The sequence below is a fragment of the Peromyscus leucopus genome, chromosome 7 (genome assembly GCF_004664715.2).
Source record: "Peromyscus leucopus breed LL Stock chromosome 7, UCI_PerLeu_2.1, whole genome shotgun sequence".
NCBI lineage: Eukaryota > Metazoa > Chordata > Mammalia > Rodentia > Cricetidae > Peromyscus > Peromyscus leucopus.
In genome coordinates, this window is record NC_051069.1 from 116,089,814 (window position 1) to 116,113,406 (window position 23,593).

At 43.3% G+C, this 23,593-nt stretch overlaps 1 protein-coding gene across 2 annotated transcripts in view; it reads left to right on the top strand.

The window, feature by feature from the left end:
- Window positions 1-23,593, top strand: part of Rnf185 (ring finger protein 185) — a 31,602-nt gene that overhangs the window by 7,219 nt on the left and 790 nt on the right. Inside the window, exons 2-5 of one of the 2 annotated variants that reach the window (XM_028870695.2) lie at window positions 7,533-7,667; window positions 16,797-17,017; window positions 20,061-20,079; window positions 22,509-22,621. In XM_028870695.2, coding sequence (XP_028726528.1) covers window positions 16,842-17,017; window positions 20,061-20,079; window positions 22,509-22,621 — 308 coding nt within the window. In that variant the 5' untranslated portion in view covers window positions 7,533-7,667; window positions 16,797-16,841. The remainder of the gene's footprint in view (window positions 1-7,532; window positions 7,668-16,796; window positions 17,018-20,060; window positions 20,080-22,508; window positions 22,622-23,593) is intronic. The other variant, XM_028870694.2, reaches the window with a different exon arrangement.

Sequence of the window (23,593 nt, forward strand, 5' to 3'; positions counted from 1 at the left end):
CTTGTCAGGTTTATTTTTTATCATTGAGCCTAGTTGGCATTTTCTAAATGGCAGTACACACACCTACCTGGTAGAGGAAGCTTTAGGGGGCAAGCCTGATTTGTAAAAGTTGATGTTATAGATTTTCTGAGTGATACCTGGCTTTATATTGCATATGTGTGTGTGTATGCCTGTGTGCACAGGTGCTCGTGGACATGTGTGTTTGAAGGCTAGAGGGCAACTTCATCCTCAGGTGCCATATATCTTCGTTTTCTTTGAGACAGGGTCTCACCTGTGACCTACCGAGTAGGCACAGCTGGGGGAGCCAGTGTGCCTGGGATTTGTCTTTCTTCCATATGGCATCATGCCCAACTTACTTTGTGTGTGTGTGTGTGTGTGTGTGTGTGTGTGTGTGTGTGTGTTGGAGGGTGGTTCTGGGGATTTAACCTGGGTCCTCAGGCTCACAAAGCAAGCACTTTACCAATTGATCTGTTCCTCATCCCTGGCTTTATTGTTTTTGATCACAGTTCCTCTTCAAGAACTCCTGTTGAGCACAGAAATGAGATCATTCTTTTGTCAGGTATTTGCTGTATGGTATTAAACTCTTAGAAAGTTTTCTCCTTAATTGGTTAGTTCTTGTCAACCCTATTTATTCTCCTTTAATAGTTGAGAGTGTTTTAGAGGCCTTTAGCTCAACCCCAGGGAAAATCAGAATTAATGAGGTTCTGCTGACTTGCATGACAGTGGAAGCAAAACACCGCCTTATTTTATAAACTCTGTGTAGCAGAGGGAGAGCAGGAGCAGTCTTCACTGTTTACAGGGAGAGACACTGGCTGCGTGGGGGCAAAGACGAGCCTCAGCACAAGTCCTCGGGCTCTGGATCCTTTTTTCATTGTGTTTTACTACACACTGATAGCCCTTAACTGGCATCTCTCCCAACCTGGAGAGCTTTTCTCTAGAGCAGCATTGCCCAGCTATGTTGATTTGAGTTAAAATTGCCAAATTCCTATTCATTCACATACATTATTTGATATCCTCTCCCTGTCGGGTTTGCTGTTGAACTTAGGAGTTGGGTCTTACAAGAGTGCACAATAAACTGCATAGTCAGTCTTCAGTGTGAGCTCACATGCACATGAGATCACGCTCTCAACACACATACACACACACACACACACACACACACACACACACACACACACACACCAGTCACAAATGCCAGCCTGGACAACCTGGACTTTTTTGTAGCTGTAGATCTATGAAATCCCTGTTGTCTGTCCCCTGTGCTTACCCCTGTTTCCGAGTCTGGAACAAGGAGTGGGTCAGCTATATAATATAGTTCTAGGTCTCAGAACAACTACTGCTCTTGTAGGATACTGATTTTCCAAAACTAGTTGAACAGATTGACTTGTATTGAGTTGTGCAGTTTGTGTGCTATTGGGCATCAGCTCTGACACATCATCTACGTTTATGAGCTGCTCCTTAGGTGCCAAGCCTTGTGCTGAGTAATGCATCTGGAAGCGGGGACAGACATGAGGAAACGCCCAAGCACAAGTCACTGAGGTACCATCTATTACTTACGTGACTTGGAGTTGGGAAGCTTTGCCGCTGACTGGCTCTGTGACCAACCAAATGACCAACTACTCTGGGCCTAATTTAACATCCCAGGAGATACTAACATGACAGTGTTGTGGTAGTGTTTGCCTCAAGGCAGGCTGTGAAGATTAAATGAAATAATTCATAAGGAAAAGATTAGCATGGAGTTAATGGAAGTTATGATAAGAAATGCCCCTGTCTTCGACACTTCAGATAAAATCTTATTTCTCTAGATTAAACTGTGTCCCATACTGCTTTTCCTGTCAACGCATAGACAGTTACCCAGTCTGCCTTCAAGTAACAATGTTCATTCAGAAAGGGAAGATGTGACTCATTTGGCAATGTAACCACCTGCTCATTTCATTGCTCTGTGGGGAGTGTAAACAGTACTATTCCCTGAGCTCAAAGTCCTTACCTGGATGGACTCCTTCTACTGTTTTCTCTGTGACCGTGACAAATGTCTTGTACAGAGGGTAGTGACCCATTCTGCAGACAAGCACAGAGAGGAGATAACTTGTGCAAAGTTACAGAATAAGTGAGAACTAAAATTCATACTCAGAACCATCAAATGCCTCCGTGGCATGCTGTCTGTGAAAATTGTCTTTATTATTTTTACAATACTGGGGATTGAACACAGGGCCTCTCTCTCTCATGTTGTGTGCAAGCTCTCTACCACTGAGCTATTCTCCAGCCATTTTTTTTCCTTTCAATTAAAAAAAAAAAAAAAAACGTTTTGGGGCCTGGAGAGATGGCTTGGCAGTTAAGAAGAACACTTGATCTTGCAGAGGACCTGGGTTTGATTCCCAGAACTCACATGGTGGCTCACAACCATCTGTAACTCTAGTCCTAGGGGATCCAACACCCTCTTTTGACCTCTTTAGGCCCTAGACATACATGTGGTACAAGGACATATGTACAGGCAAAACACTCATAAAATGAATCTTAAAAAAATGTGTATAGATATTGTCTTAGTTAGGGTTCTAGTCTATCAAATACCACAGCCAAAAGCAAAACCCTTCCTTGGGGAGGAAAGGGTTATTTCATTATTTCAGCTTGTAACTCTCGGATCATACTCCATCACTGAGGGAAGTCAGGGCGAGAGCTCAAGCAGGGCAGGAACCTGGAGTTAGGAACTGAAGCAGGAACCATGGAGGAGTGCTGCTTACTGGCTTGTTCAGCCTGCTTTCTTACACCATCTAGAACCACTTGCCTAGGAGTGGCACTGCCCCCAGTAGGCTGGGCCATCTCACAACAATCATTATTCAAGGAATGTCCCACAGACTTACCACAGGCCAGTCTGGTTGGGGACACCTTTTAATTGAGGTTCCCTCCTCCTCCTCCTCTTTTTTTTTTTTTTTTTTTTTTTTTAAAGACAGGGTTTCTCTGCATTGCCCTAACTGTCCTGGAACTCTGTAGACCAGGCTAGCCTCTCAGAGATGGGCCTGCTTCTGCCTCCTGAGTGCTGGGATTAAAGGCATGCGCCACCACTGCCTGGCAAAGGTTCCCTCTTAAATGACTCTAGCTTGTGTCAAGTTGACAAGACACTAGCCAGCAACAGGTGTTTTGTGTATGCAGGGGTATGTATGTGCATGCTCATGTGCACTGGGACTAGAGGAGGCAGGAAGAGGGTATCAGATCTCCTGGAACTGGAGTTACAGATGGTTGTGAGCTGCTGTGTGGTTACTGGTCCTCTGGAAGAGCAGCCAGTGAGTCATCTCTCTAGTCCTTTTTTTAAACTTTTGTCTTGTTTTGTTTTTTGAGACAGGGTTTCTCTGTGTAGCTTTGCCTGTCCTGGAACTCACTCTGTAGACCAGGCTGGCCTCAAACTCACAGAGATCCTCTTGCCTCTGCCTCCTGAGTTGGGAGCTGGAATTAAAAGTGTGCATCACCACTGCCCAGTTTATTTTTTATTTTAATAAAATAAAGCCTCACCAAGGAAAACATCATTTGAATTGAGACCATTGGAAGAAAATATGAAAGGCCAGAGCTGTCCCTGGATTCTCCTCTCAAATTTGACTTGTACCTGCAAAATCAACATATTTCTTGCATCTTCTGTAGTACATGGAACAATATGGGTCCTGATAACTAATTACTGAAGGAAACAGTGAATTTCACTTTAAATCTTTCTAAACTAAAAAGGTACTCTTCTTTTCATTTGAAAGTATGCATTTTCTTTTGAAAACCAAAGTCATAACCTTTTCAAGGATTTGGAGAAAAAGGCATTTTTGCATATTTATCAGGCATACAGAATAGTACATTATTTCTGGAGGGTGTTTGTTAAAATGACAAATACACACATTCTTTGACTCTAGTTCTACTTCTAGGGTTTATCCTAAAGATGTGATCTAGTGCCATTTGTCTTCAGGTCAGAGAACAGGGAGATTGAGTTCCAGGGGTGGGAGAGTCTTTTCCTTTTGAGCATCTGAAGGTATTAAAAATAAATCATTAAGGGGCTGGAGCACTAGTTGCTTTTCCAGAGGACCTGAGTTCAATTCCCAGCACCCACACACTGACTAACAACCATCTGTAACTCCAGTTCCAGGGGATCTCACTCCCTCTTGTGGTCTCTAAGGACACTGCATGTTCATGGTACACAGACATACATACAGGCAAAGCAACCACATATAAAATGCAATATTTTTTAAAAAAATGAAAACTAAATAAAAATTGAAAATGAGCTGACCCTGGTAGCACAAACCTGTGATCCCAGCTACTTAGGAGGTGGAGCCAGGAGGATCTCAAGTTTAAGGTCTGTCTGGGCTACAGAGTTAGTTCAAGGTCAGTCTGTGCAACTTAGACAGACTCTGTCTCAGAAAATAAGATAAAATAACTGTGTGCATGGTGGTCTAAATCTAATTTCAGCACTTGGGAGACAGGCAAGAGAATCACCAAGAGCTCTAGGACAATACAGATTATAAAGTGATTCTGTCTCAAAGGAGTGACATAAAATGCTTTTTTTAAAAAAAGGATAGGGATGTGTTACAGTGGTAGAGCACTGTCTAGGTGTGTAAGGCCCTAAGTTTAATTCCCAGTAGAGGGTGGGAGGAGAGTGTGTGTGTGTGTGTGTGTGTGTCTGTGTGTGTGTGTTTAAAGTGCTAAAATGTCACCAGATGTAGTAGCTCATGCTTTTAATCCTAGGCAAACATATCTGTGTGAGAGATTTAGTCTGGTCTGTGTACTGAGTTCCAGGACAGCCAGAGCTACATAGTGAGACCTGTCTCAACAAGAAAAACCTTAAAATTTCTAAGAGAAGTATACTAAGACTCATTCACAATTTCATGTGCTTAGTCTGCTTGCTTTCCTTTTTGCTCTCTGTTGAAATATGAAGGTAAAGTAGTCTGAACAAATTCCCTATTTTTCTGAATATTAATATGTGGGTTGTCGAGATGGATCAATGGGTAAAGGTGCCTACTTCCAAGCCTGATGACCTGTATTCAGTCCTCAGGTCCCATATGGTGGAAGGAGAAAATGCTGACCTATACAGGTCACTCTTGGCAGGAATACACATACACACACACACAAACTTGAATAAATGTAATAAGAGTAATACAGTATTTACCGTGGACAAAGCAGAAAGTACGAGTGAGTGGGGAAAGCAACAGCCCTGTGTTGTGGTGATGACTCAGCTGGGAAAGGCCTCTGTCTCCAGGCCTGATGGCCTGACTTCAGTCCCCAGCATCCAGATGGAGAAAGGAAAGGACTGACTCCTAAAAGTTGTCTTCTGACTTCCCCCTTGCCATGGACTCCCATACCCATACAGAAGATAAGTAAAATGTAATTAAAACAATTGTAACTGGCTGTGGTGGGGCTCTTCTTTCATTCTAGCACTTGGGGGGCAGAGGTGGGTGGAGTTCTGTAAGTTCAAGGCCAGCCAGTGAGACCCTATTTCAAAAAATTTTGAGATTTTATTTTTATGTGTATGAGTATTTGCCTAAATGTATGTCTGTGCACCACATGTGCAGTGCCTTCAGAGGCCATGAAAAAAAAAACACTGGATTCCTGAGCCAATATGTGTGTGCTCGGAATGTGTGTGCTCGGACTTGAACCCAGGTCTTCTGAAAGAGCAACCAGTGATTTTAAATAGCTGAGCCATTTCTCTAGCCCCCCCCCCCAATTTTTTTAAGCTTAAGAATTTTGATCATACTTCTTTTCAGAGACCACACACAGATACTATTTTTGGCATTTTTTTCTTACATGGTTTTCACCTCTGTGGTCATAGAATATGTTCAACTTTTTGTACAGGGTTCTTTGGGGTTTTATCTTGAGACAGGGTCTCATGTAGGGAGCATCTGGCCTCAAACTTGCCTTGTAGTTGAGGATAATCTTGAAAAAAAATTTATAATGCTTCTACCTTCTAAGAGCTGTGAGGTTACAGGCATATGGTACCATGCTTGACTTTTGTATACAGTTTGTTTTATAAGGAAGGTTTTGTCCAGGCTGGCCTCAGACTCATGTTCCTGCCTCCCAAGTGCTGAGCTTACAGGCTTGCACTTCCACATCAGCTCTTTGTATACAGTTTTGTAGCTGGCTTTTTCACTTAACATTATGTCATGTAAGTAAAATTCTCACCCAAGTACAATCTCTGTGGAAGTAGAATGTAATCTATGTGTAACAGACTGGGATAATGTAAGGGAAGACTGGGAATTCAGCTCAGTGGCAGAGTGCTTTTTTCCCTAGCCTATGTCAGTTACCCTGTGTGAAGCCCAGTGTCACATAATACAGTTGTGTGTGTGTGTGTGTGTGTGTGTTTGTAGATGTGTGCAGGTGTCTGTACTTCCATGTGGAGGCTAGAAAACAACCTTGGATGTTCTTAGGAATACTGTCCACCTCCTTTGAGACAGGGATTCTCATTAACTGGAGCTCTCCAGGTAGACTAGACTAACTGGCCAGAGAGCTTCAGGGGTCCTTCTACTTTGATTTTCTTGGGACAGGGATTACATGTGTGTGGTACCACAATGCCCAGCATTTTTATGTGGTTTCTAGGGGTCAAACTAAAGTCCTTATAGTTGTGAAGCAAATACTCTACCAATTGAGATATCTCCCCCAGATAACCCCTCACCTCAAAAGTGTGATGGGCTGGCTCTGGTGGCACATGCTTATAATCCTAGTACTCAAGAGGCAAGGACAAAAGCATCACTGCAAGTTCAAGTTCTAGGTCAGCCAGGGTGACCCCTGTCTAAAACAAGACAAAATAAAATAAGATAAGATAATGGATAATGTTACATCACATAGTATAATCTATGTACATCCAAACCTACCATTTGGATGTGCCAGTCTGCTTAGCTAGGGAGTGGGAGTGAGCCGGATGGGAAGAGAATCATTAAAATCATGGGGCATTTTGGAAGGTTGGGTGGGGAGGTCAGGTTATAGACCCCAATTTGGAATATGAGCAAGCAGACCAAGGCTGAAGGGCTCTGGAGAATCTAAGGACTTACTCCCTACTTCTTCCTAGATCTTGCTGCCTTCCTTACCATTCCCTGGGCTCCTTCTACACTGAATTTGGCACAGTGAATTGTCCGCCTGTCTGCTGTGCTGTGTCTGAATCCTCCTCTGCCCTCACACACTCTGCACACCTGTCAGTGCCAAGCAGACTGGGCCACCTTGTTGGTTTGTCATTGTCACTCTTAGGCTGAAACCTTTATCTCAGTATCCTGAATGCCTGGCAAAAAAATGAGACCTTTTAAAATAAATCTTAGAAGATAGGGGAGGTTGAGAAAATAAGGAGATTATGAGGTACCAAAGACCAGGACCAGTGCAGTCCCCAGAAAAAGAAGCCATCTGCTCAGCCTTCTCTGTCCTCCTGGACCTAAAAGATCATTCATGTCTTTGGTCCTGTATTTGGGGCCAGGTCTCGCGAGCACTAGCCTTGGGACTTAAACACCATTTAGACTCTTGGATTTTACAGCTGGTTAATGTGTATCCCAAGTTCCACTCAACCTACTTATTTCTTCCCACTGCAGCCTTCTGAGTGTGGCGTAGACATTCTTGGAATGCGAGTCTCATCTGTCTCCATGTGGTCCATCAGCAGCCTAAGCATCAGTGTAGACAGGCTCAGACATGCCAAGGCGCCTCGCAGAAAGCTCCCATGTGAACAAGTACGTGCCACAGGAACAAGCTCTTTACTGGGAGCATGCCCAGATTTGTAATGAAGATTTTCATAATGAAGATTAGTGTCTTCTTGATATCTCTGTACACCCTGGCTTGGAATTTTCAGAGTTAAAAAGGAGTCTAGGAGCTGGAATATAATCAATTGTAGAATGCTTGCCTGGCATGCCCAAGGCCTGGGTTTTGTCCTAAGAAACTGTGGGCATGGGGCATTAAAAAGGAGCACATAAGCCAGGCATGGTAGTGCATGTCTTTAATCCCAGTGCTTGGGAGGCAGAGGCAGACTGATCTCTGAGTTCAAGACCAGTGAGTTCCAAGATAGCCAGGGCTACATAGAGAAACCCTGTCTTGGGGGGAAAAAAGGAGCACATAAGACATATGGTGGATTCCAAAATGCCTACAGTTCTCTAAAGCCTAAGAACTGAACACAAGAATGGGGATCAGTTCATTGGTGATATAGTCAAGTCTTATATTCTCCCACTGTCCCATTCCTCAGGGGTGAGCCAGGGCAAGCAAACCAAAGAGTTGAGGTTGTGGTCTTGGCCACCTTTAAGCTTTAGTTTCCTAATTAAGTATTGCAAATCTGCCTTAGTCTCAAAGCACCACTGTATCACTCTAGACATCTCAAACTGAGGAATGTTTTTCAAAACTAGGTGTGTACTTGTTTACTAAATGATCATTTATATCCCAGAGTGAGGACTGATCTGAGATCTCAACAGAGTTGTCCTCATCCCAGTTAGTTTTATTTTTATTTTCTTTTTTATGGCACAGGGTCTCTCTGTCTAGCCTACGCTGGCTTTGAATTCACTGTGTGTCCCAAACTGGCCTCCTAACTTGAGGTGATTCTCCTGCCTCAGTCTTCCAGGTGCTGAGATTATAAGCATGGGCCACCTCATCTGACTACCACTCCAATATATCTGACATCTCTGCAGTGCCTGAAGGTTGTACATTCTGAAAAACGGATTATTTTCCATTGCTCTCAAAAGCTGTGTGGTGCTAATGTTGCTGCTTGCTTTTAGTAGAGTTCTTCCCTTTTAGAACTGGGTTTCTGAAACTGTCTAACAGAAAGTATCATCTTAGGGTAAGGAAAATGTCACTGAGGAGGGCCTGGGAGTCAGATGTCTTGGGAAAAGGTTGTCTTAGTTAGGGTTTCTTTTGCTCTGATGAAGCACCATGACCAAAAGCAACTTGGGGAGAAAAGGGTTTATTTTGCTTACATTTCCATATCATTGTTCATCATCAAAAGAAGTCAAGGCAGAAACTTGGAGGCCATGGAGATTGCTTTATTAAAGGTGGAGCTTGATCTGTTAAAGGCAGAGCTTGATCTATCAAAGGTGTGCACCACCACCACCTGGGGTCTGTCTGCTCTCTTATAGGACCCAGGACCACCTGCTCAGGGTGGCACCTTCCACAATGGGCTGGGCCCACCCACATTCATCACTAATTAAGAAAATGCCCTACAAGCTTGCTCACAGCCTGTTATGGAGGCATTTTCTCAATTTAGGGTCTCTCTGATTAGATGACTCTAGCTTTTGTTAAATTAACATAAAAACAGCCAGGACAGAGGTGCTGTGTTTTTTTTTTTTGTTTGTTTGTTTTGTTTTGTTTTTTTTTTTTTTTTTAGGAAAAATAGCACATCTCGAGTGATTTTGATGGAGTCCTTATTAAGGATTCTTATCACTTAACATGTGCCTTTTAGCTCTTCTGCTAAACTCCAAAGACTTGGTACCACTCTTCTTTGTGAACTTCCACTTGGTAGCAACACATATGACATGTAATTGTAGTGAATTGTTAGCTGCATGAATGGATGGATGAATGATGAGTTTGCTCTATATTTCATTCAGAGGGCACGAAAGTTACAGCAGTGAGTTTGAGGGCAAACGAAGACTGTGCATTTCATCTCATAAAGCTTCATGTTAATGAGGTAGCATATAAGAATGTAGTTGACATCATGCTGGTCTCCATAGTAAGTTCCAGGCCAACCAGGACTACATAGTGAGGCCCGGTCTCAAAGAATGTAGAGTGGTGGGGCTGGAGAGAGAAGTGGTTAAGAGGACTGGCCTCTCTTCCAGAAGATCTAGATCAGATTCCCCATCACCCACATGGCAGCTCATGCCATCTTCTGTCCTGTGCAGGCACCAGGCATACATGTGGTGCACAGATACACATGCAGGCAAAATACTCACATGCATAAAATAAAATTTAAATTTAAATGTAGAGTGGGACTGGAGAGATGGCTCCATAGTTAAGAGCACTTGCTGTTCTTCCAGAAGACTCAGGTTCGGTTCCCAGCACCCATACTTACTGTCTATAAGAATATAAAGTGTCTTGATAATTGTGTTGGAAAGTCTAAATTTGGCACTGGATGGTAGGCAAAGTCTTAGGCAAGTCCTTTAACCTCCCCGGCTTAATGTTCTTAACTGTAAAATGGAGTGAGGATCAGAAGCAGTAATAGATAGACTTGAAACTGGAATATGCTTCAGGTGAACAGTAGTGAATGGCTGGGTACAATGGTACATGCCTTTAGTCCCAGCACAGATGAAGTTGAAGTAGGAGGATCACTTAAGCCCAGAAGTTCAAGATGAGCCCCAGTGAGGTTGCTATGTTGGTGAGGTCAGAGTCTGTAGGTTCTGTAGGGACCAAGATTGATTTTTAGCAGCTCAGCAGTGCTTAAGACCTATTTCCTTCTTACTTTGTCTGGTGTCTGGCCAACCAGGACTGGTATTTTCTGGCCATTGCCCCAGTCCTACAGGACCCATGAGGCTGTGGCCACATTCTTTTGTTCTGTAGGTGCTCAGTAGATAGCCCCAAAGGGATACTACTCATCTCTTCTTGTACATGGGGTTAGGTAGGAGATAGAGGAGAGGAGAGGCTTCAGAGATGAGTATGTAGCCTTGGAACCCAGAATTCCAGAGGGATTTGTGAGCAGCCAGCCTGGCAGTTGACCAAAACCAGTCATGTGTGCTTGCATCCACTCATTCAGCAGTTATCTGAGTGCCTACTCGGATGAGGCCCAGGGAAGGGAATTAGAATAAGAGTGATATGATCTGTTCAGTTGGCATGTGCAAGCCTGTGTTGGTAACTGGCCTGCTGCATGACTACTACACCCTGCAGACTCTAAGCTGGGCTGTTGCTGTCTCCTGACTGTTTCCACCTGAACACCCATCTTTACCCCAGTTTTCCCATATACCTGTGAAAGGTAGACTGAGCCATGCAGAACCTTGTTGGATCCAGGTAGGATGTTGTGGGAGCCCGTCTTCAGGTTTCCTAGTGCTTTACCCAGCAGGCCTTCATAGAGAGGATGATTGGACCATGGGCCTGAGTGCAGGTGTCTGAGATGGTCTGCATTTGGCTGTGTTGGGAGGAGGTCTTTTGCTCCATCCCTTGGCATTTCTATAAATACCCTAGGGCAGAGACAGGGCCCTGTTGGAATAGGTTCCAGGCCCTCTTGAGGCTATTCTGTATTTTCTGTTTATCTCCGCAAGATTCTCCGCAATAAATCCTTCCATCTAATGTTTCTTGCTGCTCCTACTTAAGAACACTCTGGGGAAATGTGGGGGTGGTGGGTAGCCCTCCCACAGGATGTGTTCATCTTAAGTGGTGTATATGTGGCAATAGCCCCCTCCCACTTTGGTTTGCCTTCAAGATCACTGATCTTAGTAGACCTGTACTTACTTTTCAGGGGACAAAAGAAATTAATTAGTTAATTTATTTCTTGAGATAAGATCTCATGTATCCCAAGTTGATTTCAAACTTACTGTGTAGCCAAGAATGACCTTGAACTTCTGATCCACGCTTCTACCTCCCAGGTTTTGTGATTATAGGTATGTGCCACTATGCCCAATTTTAGGTGGTGCTGGAAATCAAACCCAGTGTTTGATGCATGCTAGGCAGATACTCTGCCAACTGGGCTATATGCCCAGCTCTAGAGAAAAGAAATTTAAACCACAGCTAGGCAGTAGTAGAGTCAAAGCTAGAATTTAGAGCTTTTCAGGGTTGGGGAAAATGTAGACATGGATACATTTACTATACTAGACACATGGATACTGCTATACTGGTCTGATTTCAAAAGTAATACATTAAAAATGTGATACAACTGGGCATGGTGGCGCACACCTTTAATCCCAGCACTCAGGAGGCAGAGCCAGGCGGATTTTTATGAGTTTGAGGCCAGCCTGGGCTACAGAGCTAGTTCCAGGACAACCAGGGCTACACAAAGAAACCCTGTCTTGAAAAACAAAAATAAGTGAAAATAAAGGTTAAAAAAATTTAGAGACAGCTACACAGAGAAACCCTGTCTCGAAAAATCAAAAAAAAAAAAAAAAAAAAAAAACATTAAAGACATGTCCTAAAATTTATGATTTATGTAACAGAAGTAATATACATACATTTACTTCCTTTTAAAAAAGTTATTGTAAAAGTTACAACAGGCTTATTATAATACATTAAAATAGGATAAGAATATAAAAGTTCAAAGTTCCTAGTCCTCATAATACCAGAAGTAATTGATAGATTAGTATTGCTTTCTAGACATTTTGTGTGTGTGTGTGTGTGTGTGTGTGTGTGTGTGTGTGTGTGTGTGTGTGTTTGCATGTATAAATTTTAACTCAAAAGTTCATAAATATACTTTTTGGCAATGTGGCTTTTTAAAAATTCCTTTTATTACACCAAGTTTCAAAATATACATAAAATAGAATACATAATCCTAACACATCAATTCTTTCTCTTTTTTTGCAGGGGCAAGGGGGAGTGTTTCAGTGTTTCAAGACAGGGTTTCTCTGTGTAGTCCTGGCTGTCCTGGAACCAGCTCTGTAGACCAGGCTGGCCTGGAACTCAGAGATGAGCCTGCCTCTGCCTCCTGAGTGCTGAGATTTAAGACATGCACTACTACTGCCCATCATTTATTTCTAATATCCAACTTATTTGTTCGTTTCATCTACACACACCTACATGCACATTGCAGGTATGTGGAGGCTATTGATGGATGTCAGGTGCCTTCCTCAGTCATTCTCCACTTCATTTTTTTGAGGCAGGGTCTCTCACTGAACATGGAACTCACAGATTCTACTAGACTAGTCTGACCAGTGAGCTCTAGGGCTCTGTCTATCTCCACACCCCTAGCACTGGGGTTACTGGCACACACATTCGCACCTGGCGTTTTTTTGTGGGTGTTGGGGGACCCAAGCTTAGTGTTGGTTACGCTGCGGCATTACGGCGGCCATGCCAGCGGAGGAGAGTGCTGATCGGAAGAATCACAAGCCATGGTTACCTTTCTAGAGCTTTATTGGGAGAGAGGGAGGGAGAGGGAGAGGGAGAGGGAGAGGGAGAGAGAGAGAGAGAGAGAGAAACAGACCCAGCAGAGGGAAGGGAACAGAAGGAGAGATTGCAGAAAGGAAGAGAACGCACAGAGGGCACACCTGCTTTTTAGGCTAGGACACTGTTGCAGGCTGGTGACGTAATTAAGGACATAATCCTTACACTTAGGCCTTAAAATTTGAGCAAGAAGCACTTAATTGACTGACCCATCTCCCTAGCCTCATTCTGGAATATTTTAAAGTAAATCCCAAATATCCTATTCTTTAATAAATATTTTGTGTGTATCTCTGGCATATGGTGTGTGTGTGTGTGTGTGTATGTGTGTGTGTGTGTGTGTGTGTGTGTAGGTGAGTGTCCTTCCACAGGAGCTGTCTTGTTTTTTGACTAAGGGTCTCTCATTGGTTGGCCCGGAGTTGGCCTGATTAGACGAGGTTGGCTGGCCATCCAGCCCCAGGAATCCCTCCCAGCATTGGGGTTACAGTTGTATCCGACTATGCCTGATGATTTTACAGGGGCTCTATGGATGAAACTCAGGCCTTAGTGCTTGCATACCAAGCACTTTACTGACTGAGACGTCTCTCCAGCCCAGATGGTAATTTTTTTAAAGTTACAGAGTACAGCCATACCCAACAAAATTAACAATAATTCTGCCAAGGAAAAACAAAACAGATGCTCATTAGTTTGAGACACAAAATGGAACAAGCAGTCCGTTCTTCAGACCTTAGACATTTCCCCAGCTAAGCCTTTGGACCAGGGTGGACAGGCCATCCCAGATGGGAGCTAACCTTGGAAATATTGTTAGCCTCTGCTGGGCTGTTCAATGAACTCTTTCCTCACACTACTCAGAAATTCAGACTGTACTCAGTCAATTTCTTTCTTTTTTAATTTTTAAACTACATTTACTTGTTTATTGTGTATGGTGTATGTGCAGGATGGGGACATGCTTATCATAGCACCATGAGGTCAGAGGCCAACTTGCTAGAGTTGGTTCTACCATGTGGGTCCAGGGATCAAACTCAGGTTATCAGGCTTAGCAGCAAGTGCCTTTACCAGCTGAGTGGACTCTTTGGCCCCCAATCAGTTTCTTACAAGACATATTTCCTGAAAAGTAAGTGATAAAGCTCTGATCCTTTAGCAGTTTAAAGATACCATTTTCTAATACCTCAGAACACATTTTTAAGACTGCTTAAATGTGTTTTTTTCTGGATTATAGTCCTAATTAGTGGGCTGAGTGTGGTAGTCATACCTTTAATTCCAGCACTTAAGAGGCAGGAATCCGGGCTGGAGAGATGGCTCAGAGGTTCAGAGCACTGGCTGCTCTTCCAGAGGTCCTGAGTTCAATTCCCAGCAACCACATGGTGGCTCACAACCATCTGTAATGAGATCTGATGCCCTCTTCTGGCCTGCAGGGATATGTGCAAACGGAACATTGTATACACAAAAAATAAATAAACCGGCCGGGCGGTGGTGGCGCACGCCTTTAATCCCAGTACTCAGGAGGCAGAGGCAGGCGGATCTCTGTGAGTTCAAGGCCAGCCTGGTCTACAAAGCGAGTTCCAGGAAAGGCGCAAAGCTACACAAGAGAAACCCTGTCTCGAAAAACCAAAAATAAATAAATAAATAAATAAATAAATAAATAAATAAATAAATAAACCTTTAAAAAAAAAAAAAGAGGCAGGAATCCTTGTGAGTTTCAGGCCAGTCTGGGCTACACAGAGACCCTGTCTCAAAAGAAGTTAAAAAAAAAAATGGGTGGTGGCGGCGCATGCCTGTAATCCCAGCACTTGGGAGGCAGAGGCAGGTGGATCTCTGTGAGTTCAAGGCCAGTCTGGTCTACAGAGCGAGTTCCAGGACACAGAGAAACCCAGAAAACAACAATAAAACAACAACAACAAAACCCACTTCTTTGTGTGACTGATTTTTTTTTCTCAGTTGACAATTTTCTAAATGTCCAGAGTACTAACTGGTGTTATAGGCATGTGTCACCATACCCAGCTAGTTCTTAATATTTAAAGATTTTTTTTCCAAACAAGGAGGTTTATTGGGGACATGGCTCAGTGGTTAAGAACACTTGTTGCTCTTGCCACAGGGCCTGGGTTCTGTTCCCACCACCCATATGTATGGTGGCTCACAACTATCCATAACTCTAGTTCCAAGGGATCTGATTCCCTCTTCTGACCTACATGGACACTGGGTGTACATGTGCTGCAAATAAATACAGACAAAACAGTCATATACATAAAATGAAATAAATCTCAAAAAGATTTTTTTTTTTCACTAAGGAAGCCCTGGGTTTGTTTGGGGATGTTTAAAGCTCAATGGTGGAGTGCCTAGTGTCTAGCTAGCGTGTGTGAGGGCCTACATTTATTCCCCAGTACATCACACACACACACACACACACACACACACACACACACACACACACACACACACAGTTATAAAAGAGGAGGAAGGTCTGGGAACTGAGGCTAGCGAGACACTGATACAGTCAGCAGCCAGCTGCCCTTCTGGGACATCACGTAAAATGATGTAACTGAGTGAAAAAGTGGTGGTGAGCCGGCCTCGCTCCCTGCTCAGGTCGCTAAGCTGCTGTTGTAGCGAGAGCTGCTTATGAGCCCCAAGCTCTGAGTCTGCCCTCTGAAGAAGCAGTGGAAGGCTTCTTGGTCTGAGAAAACCAGCTTTGGGGATCTCATCTTTTCTTACTTTGGAAGCTGAGATCAATCAAGGTGGTCTTCGGGGACCCCCGTGGTGAGTCCTCATTTTACACATGGGAAAAGCATAGCAGGAAAAAGTGTAGTTCCTAGCAAGCTGGAGGCCGGGCTGAGTCTAAGCTTCAGTTCTCTGACTGTGGTAACCACCCAGTATTTCCTGCTTCTAGTTTCTGAGATAATAAGGGCAACCCAGTGAGGCTCCTGACAGGTTCTTCAAGTGCACTCAGAATTCCTGGGTATCCCTTGAATGGATCTCATTATCTTTCCCTGGTTTCTTTGATTTGGAATTGATGGTCAACAGTGGTATGTTTCCACTGGCTATTAGTGACCAGCTTTGTCTATGATGATGCTGTGGTTTGAATACAAATAGTGTGTGTCACGAATCCTGGTCTCAAACCCACAGTACTCAGTTAACCAGATAACTCAGTCTGATGTTTCCTGAAGTGATCAGGATTGCCCAGACCATGAGTGTGCAGGATGACCTTGAGTGGTATGCGATAGACAACTTTTTCTTTACTGACATGGCTTCCTCTTTAAGTGTATTGGTAAATTTAGACTAAGTAAGGTAAGTGGTATTCCAGCTGGTAGAAAGTGTCAAAGACCATCATCTGGCTGCTCCAAGCTTCCTAATCTTTCACAGTCACAGGAAATTCTTTATATTCTGCTATATACCAATTACAGTCTTGAGTAAAGTCAGTTCTCCTGGCCTGGTCAACATAAAAGTTGTCCAAAATTAAAAGATAGCTTGACAGTTCCACTTAGTATTTAATGGAGCATATATTTATCGACTGGTATGGCTAATACGGGAGAATGTAAATATAAACAGGGGAACTTCGTTGAGAACCTTCTAGAGGCTGCTCAGTATTTTTGCAGTTTGTGTTTGTTTTATGAGATGTGTTTTGGGCTATGTTCACGAGCAACTCATAAGAAGTACACAGCCCTACAGCTACTGTCCCTGCAACCCCCTGGGAAATCTGCTTCCAAATTCAGTCATAACTATTGCTTAGAGCTGAGGGAAGATGGAGGCATTGGCATGGAAGTTGTGAGAAGTCGGCTGCAACAATGGACAATCCAGTGCTTTCTGTCTTCCAGGAGTGTCTTGAAAATCTTCACTGAAATCTTTGCTGGCGGCCAACAATGGCAAGTAAGGGGCCCTCGGCCTCTGCATCCTCTGAGAATTCCAGTGCAGGGGGCCCCAGCGGCAGCAGCAACGGCACTGGTGAGAGTGGAGGGCAGGACAGTACCTTTGAATGCAACATATGCCTGGACACAGCCAAGGACGCTGTCATCAGCCTGTGCGGCCACCTCTTCTGGTGAGTACCCCTCCTGCCATCTCTGTGGACACCCTGGGCAAGTGTCTCACTTTAGACAGAAGGTGCTTCCAGCAGATGTCTCCCTCATACTGAGTCCTGATACACTCAGACCCAAGGGACAAGAAGCCTCAGTTTCTGTCCCAGCTCTACTGCTGAAGGTCTGGTAACCTTGGGCAAATCCTCTTTCCATCCTAATGTCTTCCTGTATCTCCAGTAGTAATCCCATTTAGTGAACATTACTGCCACTTGCTGTGCTGGGCCTACAGACAGATTGCATAGTGGTTTTGAGCAAGAGCTGTGTATGTAGCAAGACTTCCCCCTTTTCTGACTTGACTCTGCCACTTCCCTACTGGACGATCTTAGACAGAGTGCTTACATGCACTCTGCCTCATTACAGGCTTATTTATGAGTGTTAAGTGAGTGGACCAAAAATAGTAAGCATGTTAAAAGAGCACATAGCATGTGTGCTAGCTATTATGGTAATTATTCTGTATTTAATGTGTATGTTGTGAAATGAAGCAGTAAGGTCAGTGTCCTCCTGGTCTCAGTGCTTATAGAACTCCCTGCTGCCTCTGAGAACTTAGGTGAATGTTGAGTAGTAGCTGTTTTTTTCTATTGAGATGTTGAGCTAGACTTTGAAGGGTAGGGAGAAACCTTGAAAGCTGAGGGGAAATAATGGCAAATAAGATGAAGATGTGTGCCAGCCCAAAGCAGTCGGTTCCTGGGGATGGATATGTGCACTGTCGGTTCATCTGCCTCCCTGAGGCTATTGTCCTCCTCTCAACAGAACCCTGGATGGGGAGTGAGTATGTTAGGAAATAAGAATGACTGTGGAGGAGTGGACCAGATTATCAAACCTAGGGGATATAGAGCTGATTAATGTTTTTGTGCAGGAATATGGTAAAGAAGGCAATTTGGGGGAGTTAATTCTCAGCAATATAAAAGATAAATTTATTGGTGAAATAGTAGACTAGAGCAGAGGTTTTTGTATTTGAGATTTTTGCCTTAATTGTTTTGTATAGATAGACCAAAATGACAGAATTAAGAGACAGAATACCGTTAGAAAAATCAGATTCAAAGATGAAGCAGATGCGTCCAGACCGTAGTGTCTTTAGGCAAATCTGTTTCTTCTCTGCACATCACCTTCCTCTTTTCTGTAAAGTAGGAATGGTTATATCTCCTGGTGACCATCCAATGACAAGAAAGAAATAAAAGTCAACTCAGCCACTCCCTTGACACATAGTAGTTGCTTCATAAATGGGAAGAATTTTCATCATTAGTTTTGTTCATTTGGGTTTTGAGACAGGGTTGATATGTAGACAGGCTGACCTGAAATTCTAGCACTCCTTTTGCCTCTGCCTCTGGATTCGTGCCTTTATTATAACTATAAGCTTTGCTCTGAAGGTCATTCATTCACCTACACTTCCCCCTATAATATTTAAGGGAGCTCTAGAGGAGTCCTGCTGTGATTTGAGGTGCCCCTCCAGAGATTACAGTGTCCAAAAGCTCAGTGTTGGATTCAGATAGGAGGCAGCCCTTATGTCTAGGAAACTGCATTTGTTGGTGAAACTAGCCTCATTCAGGGATTGAGAGAAGCACTGTCTGCTTAGGCCACAGTTTTATTCATCTAGAAAAGGCACATGATATGTGAAAGACACCATGGCTGCCACATAGTAAGTCGTAGTAGGTATTTGTTGATTAACTTATTAATAAGAAAGAAAAGAAATACTAAAAATCTGGAATTGATTAATTTTCCCTTAGTATTATGTCATGTTTTTTATGCAGTGCTAAGTATTGAAGAGGCAGTAGAAAGTTTTAGTCCTGATGTCAGTTACATGTTTCTATACCTTGGCTTTCTCTTTTAAAAATGAGACACTGGAGCCAGGGGTATGGTACACACCTGTAATCCTAGCACCCTGAAGTGAGCTGAGGAGGTGACTCAGTGGTTAAGAGCACTAGGTGCTCTTCTAGTGGACCCAGGTTTGATTCTCAGAATCTACATGGTGGTTAACAACCATCTGTTACTTCAATTCCAGGGGATCCAACAACCTATGGCTTCTGTGGGCACCTGGTACACATGTGGTCCACAGACATATATGTAAGCAAACACTCATAGACATAAAAATAGACAAATAAAATAAACCTAGAACTCTGACCTCTGAGGCAGAGGATCATGAGTCTGAAGCCAGTCTGGGCTACATGGTAAGACTCTGAATTCAAATAAATAAATAATTTAAAAGAAAGAAAAGTCATGTTGGGCAGCAGCTCTGTAAGATGGAAGTAACCCTTTCCCTAGTAGCCTCTCCATCCTTTCCATTACAAAGATGTTTTAAGTAGGCCTGGACTTTTAAACCACTTCCTGCCAGAAAAGCAGTTTGTTTAAAATGGTTGTGAAATAACAGAGACTCCATATATGACTTGTGAGCCCAAGGAGGCTGTGAACCTGCGAACAATGGTGCAGATGACAAGTGTGTTCATGTTGTCATGTGCTACACGACAGTGCTGACTTTTCCTGCAGAGAATACCTGACTTTTATTGGATTCCTTCAGCGCCTGTAATCTCTCCAAGACTAACCTGTGGATAAATTGGGCCTGGGTGGTCTAGGCCATGGGAGTCTGCTTTTGTGGTGGAGTTTGGGCTGGAGACTGGAGTCTTAACTTTTACTCTCTCTCTCTTTTTTTTTTCTTGTGGGTTTAGCCTTTTCTTATCTATTTTGTTGTTTTAAGACAGGGTCCTCCTGTAGCCTAGGCTGTATCCATTCTCACTGTGTAATTGATGATGACCTTGAACTCCTGATCCTCCCCCACCCCTACCTCCCTAGTGTTGGGGTTAACAGATGTATGCCTCTGTATCCATTTTAGCCCTCCCTACCTTTTCCTGTCTGTGATGCCAGTAATCCCTGTGAAACCTCACTGGGGTTACAGCACCCCAGTTACCCCATTCTGATGTCTTTCCCTACTCATGGAGTGTTTCTGCTAATGAAAGCATTTTTCTCCTTCCTGCTTTCCTTCCTGATGGCTGGCTGCCCTGGGGACTCTGCTAGTTGGCCGTGTTTGCATCAGGTAAGATGTACTTTATTTTACTTTGTCTTTCATCAGCTGGAGTTGCACAAGACATACTTGTCTCAAGGGACTACTGTCAGAAGCTGCAATCTCCCTTGCTTCTGGGCTCAGTTGCCCTTTTTATATACCTTCCCATTGACAAGTATTTGATGTAATAAAAGGACATATCATACCTGGGTTGGTCTGATTCTGCCAGTAATAGAATAGCCATTATGGCCTTGGCTGACCACCACTTTCTGTGTCTCAGTGATTCATTTGCAAATGGGTTGGGTTTGATAATGTTAGGACCTTTTTGTATTATTTTTGTTTTGAAACCACATGTGTCCCAAGCTATATCCTCAAATTCACTATGTAGTGGAGGATAACCTTGAAATCTTCCTGCCTCAAAGTGCTGGAATTACAGGTGTGCACCACAATTCCCACTTCATGTGGTGCTAGGAACCCAGGATGTCTTGTGTGCTAAGCAGTTGATCTGCTAACTAAGCCACATCCTTAGCTATTAGATCATTTTTTGTTTCTGAGCTTTTATATTTATAAAAGATAACTTCTGGCCTAGAGAGAGAGTTCAGTGGTTAGGAATGCTTGCTGCCCTTGCAGAGGACCAATTCCAGTTACTAGTACCTGTAACTCCAGCTCCAGTGGCTCCAACACCTCTGTGGGTACACACACACACACACACACACACACACACACACATACACACACCAACACATACATGCAGAGGACCAATTCCAGTTATTAGTACCTGTAACTCCAGCTCCAGTGGCTCCAACACCTCTGTGGGTACACACACACACACACACACACACACACACACACACACACACAAACACATACATACAGAGATGAAAATACAATTTGAAGAAGTAAAAAGGTAGCTCCTTTCATATCAGTACACCTCTCTTTGTTGAAAGATCTTGAAATTATTGAGAAGAGTTAAACTTTTTTGTTGACAGTAGATAGCTTTTGCAGAAAAGGAAAGTCTGTCTTCCTTGTTTTAATTTATTATGAAAACCAGTTAGTGTTCCCTAAGAACTGGGCTTGGCATTGGCAATTGGATATGAACAGTCACAACCAGGTAATCATCTCCATGGGTGTCAGAAGTACAGCAGCGTACTCTTTGGTGGCTTAGAGGGTGTAGGGGTGGACAGGGACTAGACTGCTCTGTGTCCTCATAGGAGAAAGAAGAGAGAGCTAGGGATGAGCATTCTGACCCAAACGAACCTGGAAGAATAGACTTGGCAGAACATGTTGGTGTGAGCACTGAGAGATCATGTAACTTAGGTTTTGGAGCCATTGACAGGTGAGAAATGTGGGATATAAAATCATGAGATGCTATTTCTGTATTCCTGAGTCTTTGCTCATATTCATATAATGAACTTTATATCTTCATGTCTAGAGATGCAGTTTATATCCTAAAATAATATCGAGGGGCTGGGGCATAGTTCATTCATAGTGTGTATATTCTTTATGTGCAAGGCTCTGAGTTTATCTCCTAGTGCTAAAAATAAAGGTTGAGAAAATATACATAAGAAACTATCCAGTACCCAGAAAGAGGTCACAAGTTAGGTGTGGTGACATACTCCTATAATTCCAGTACTTAGGAAGCCAAAGGTGTGATGATTAAGAATTCAGCATCATCTTCAAATACATGAGACTCTGCCTCAAAAAAAAAAAAAAGGAAAAAATACAAGTATAACATTTTAAAAATAATCTTTTGTTCATTTTTAAGAAAAATATTTTAACATAAAGCATTAGTAAAGTTTAGATAAATCTTTATTAGTTAAGCAAAATCTATCCCTTAACACAATACTAAGTGACCCAAAAATGATTAACACATCCATGTGCTGATGTCAGGTTGCACCATTGGGGAAATACTGTAAAGATGAAAAAAAATTGGAGATGGAAAGATGGCTTAGCAATTAAGAGCACATATTGCTCTTCCAGAGGACCCACGTGCATGCAGTTCCTAGTACCCATATTCACAACTATCTGTAATTCCAGCTTCAGATTACTCTTCTGGCCTCCGAGGGTGTGCATATTTGTTTGCACATAACCCCACCTTCCACTGACGTACATAATTTAAAAAAGGTAAATTGTTTTTAAGAAATCACAGAAAAGCACTATAATGATGATATGATTGATCCTGAATGTAAGTTCTGTTCACCCCAGGAGCCTCCCTGGAGGCCTCAAGCTTGCAATTCCTTCTTCTGTATGGCTCACAGTCCTGGAGAGTAACAGAGAAAGACAGAGCTTGTTTAGTTACTAGTATTTAAAGGCAATTTTGATTTTATCCCCAATACATATTTTTCAATGCTAGGAACAGAGATCAGGTTCCAGTTCCCAACTGCTGTTTCCCATTTTAAGGACTCTGGCTCCCCGTTCACACACTGTACTTAACTGAAAATGTATTTTTCTTTCACTTGCAGTGGTTGGAGACCAGACCTAACAGACAAGTGTGTCCAGTTTGCAAAGCTGGAATCAGCCGGGACAAGGTCATCCCACTGTATGGCAGGGGCAGCACCGGGCAGCAGGATCCCAGGTAATGACTGCATCTGATACCCACTTCCTACTTGGGGGTGAATTCAATCCACTTAGCACTCTAACCCTTGGCTGCTTGATTTTGAGCCATTTTGGTCAAGATGAGAGTCACCTGGGAAGGGTGAGGCTTGAGAGAGGAGAGGAGCCAAGCTGCCCTGTGCTGGCCTGTGTAGATAGCTGCTCAGGGTCATCTACCCGCAGGCAGCCAGTTGGCTGGTTCCCTGCAGTGTTCAGGATATCATGATAGCAAGTGTGCAGAGTGTTGAGAAAGCACTTCTTACACTGGGAGCAGGAGCCTGCCTACGGAGTGGGGTTGCAGCACCAGTGAATGTGCCTTAGGAAGACAGGGACCAGGAAGTCTGAATGGCTTTTTCAGGGGTTGGGTTTTCAGAAATGTAGGTAGCCTTCTTGGTCTGCATCTGTACTTTTTCAGAAGAATATCTTACTTTTTCTAGCACTTCACCCGACTCCTCATCTCCTGTCTATCAGACACACTCAATTTCTCTTAAAGGGTCTGTCCTGTTACATTTGTCTCACTTGTGTTTGCTCTGTGTCTTCTACTCCCCCTGGTCCTACTCACACTACCACCCTACTTCCTGCAGCCTCTTCTTGATTCCTGCCGGATTTTATGAAACCTTGAAGTTCCCTCCTTGAAGTGATCTTCTCCATCTGAATTGCCCTCAGCCGTATTCCTGTCACACACACTAATGCTCCCATCCTATATTGTGATTGATTAGGTCTCTCCTGAAATTAGCATCATCTCAAGAGTGGTATCTGTCACCATATTAGTATTGGTTGCATCCTGCCTAGTGCCTAATGTGAAATAAACTCTCAGTCAAGCTGTTTAGGTGAGTGGTAGGAGGGTCTGAGAACTAGAGGCAAAAGTAAAAGATAGCATGAGGTACTAGCCCAAGAGTAATGGAGGCCAAACTGAAGTTAATAGGGACAGATCAGAGAGAGAGAGAGACCTCGA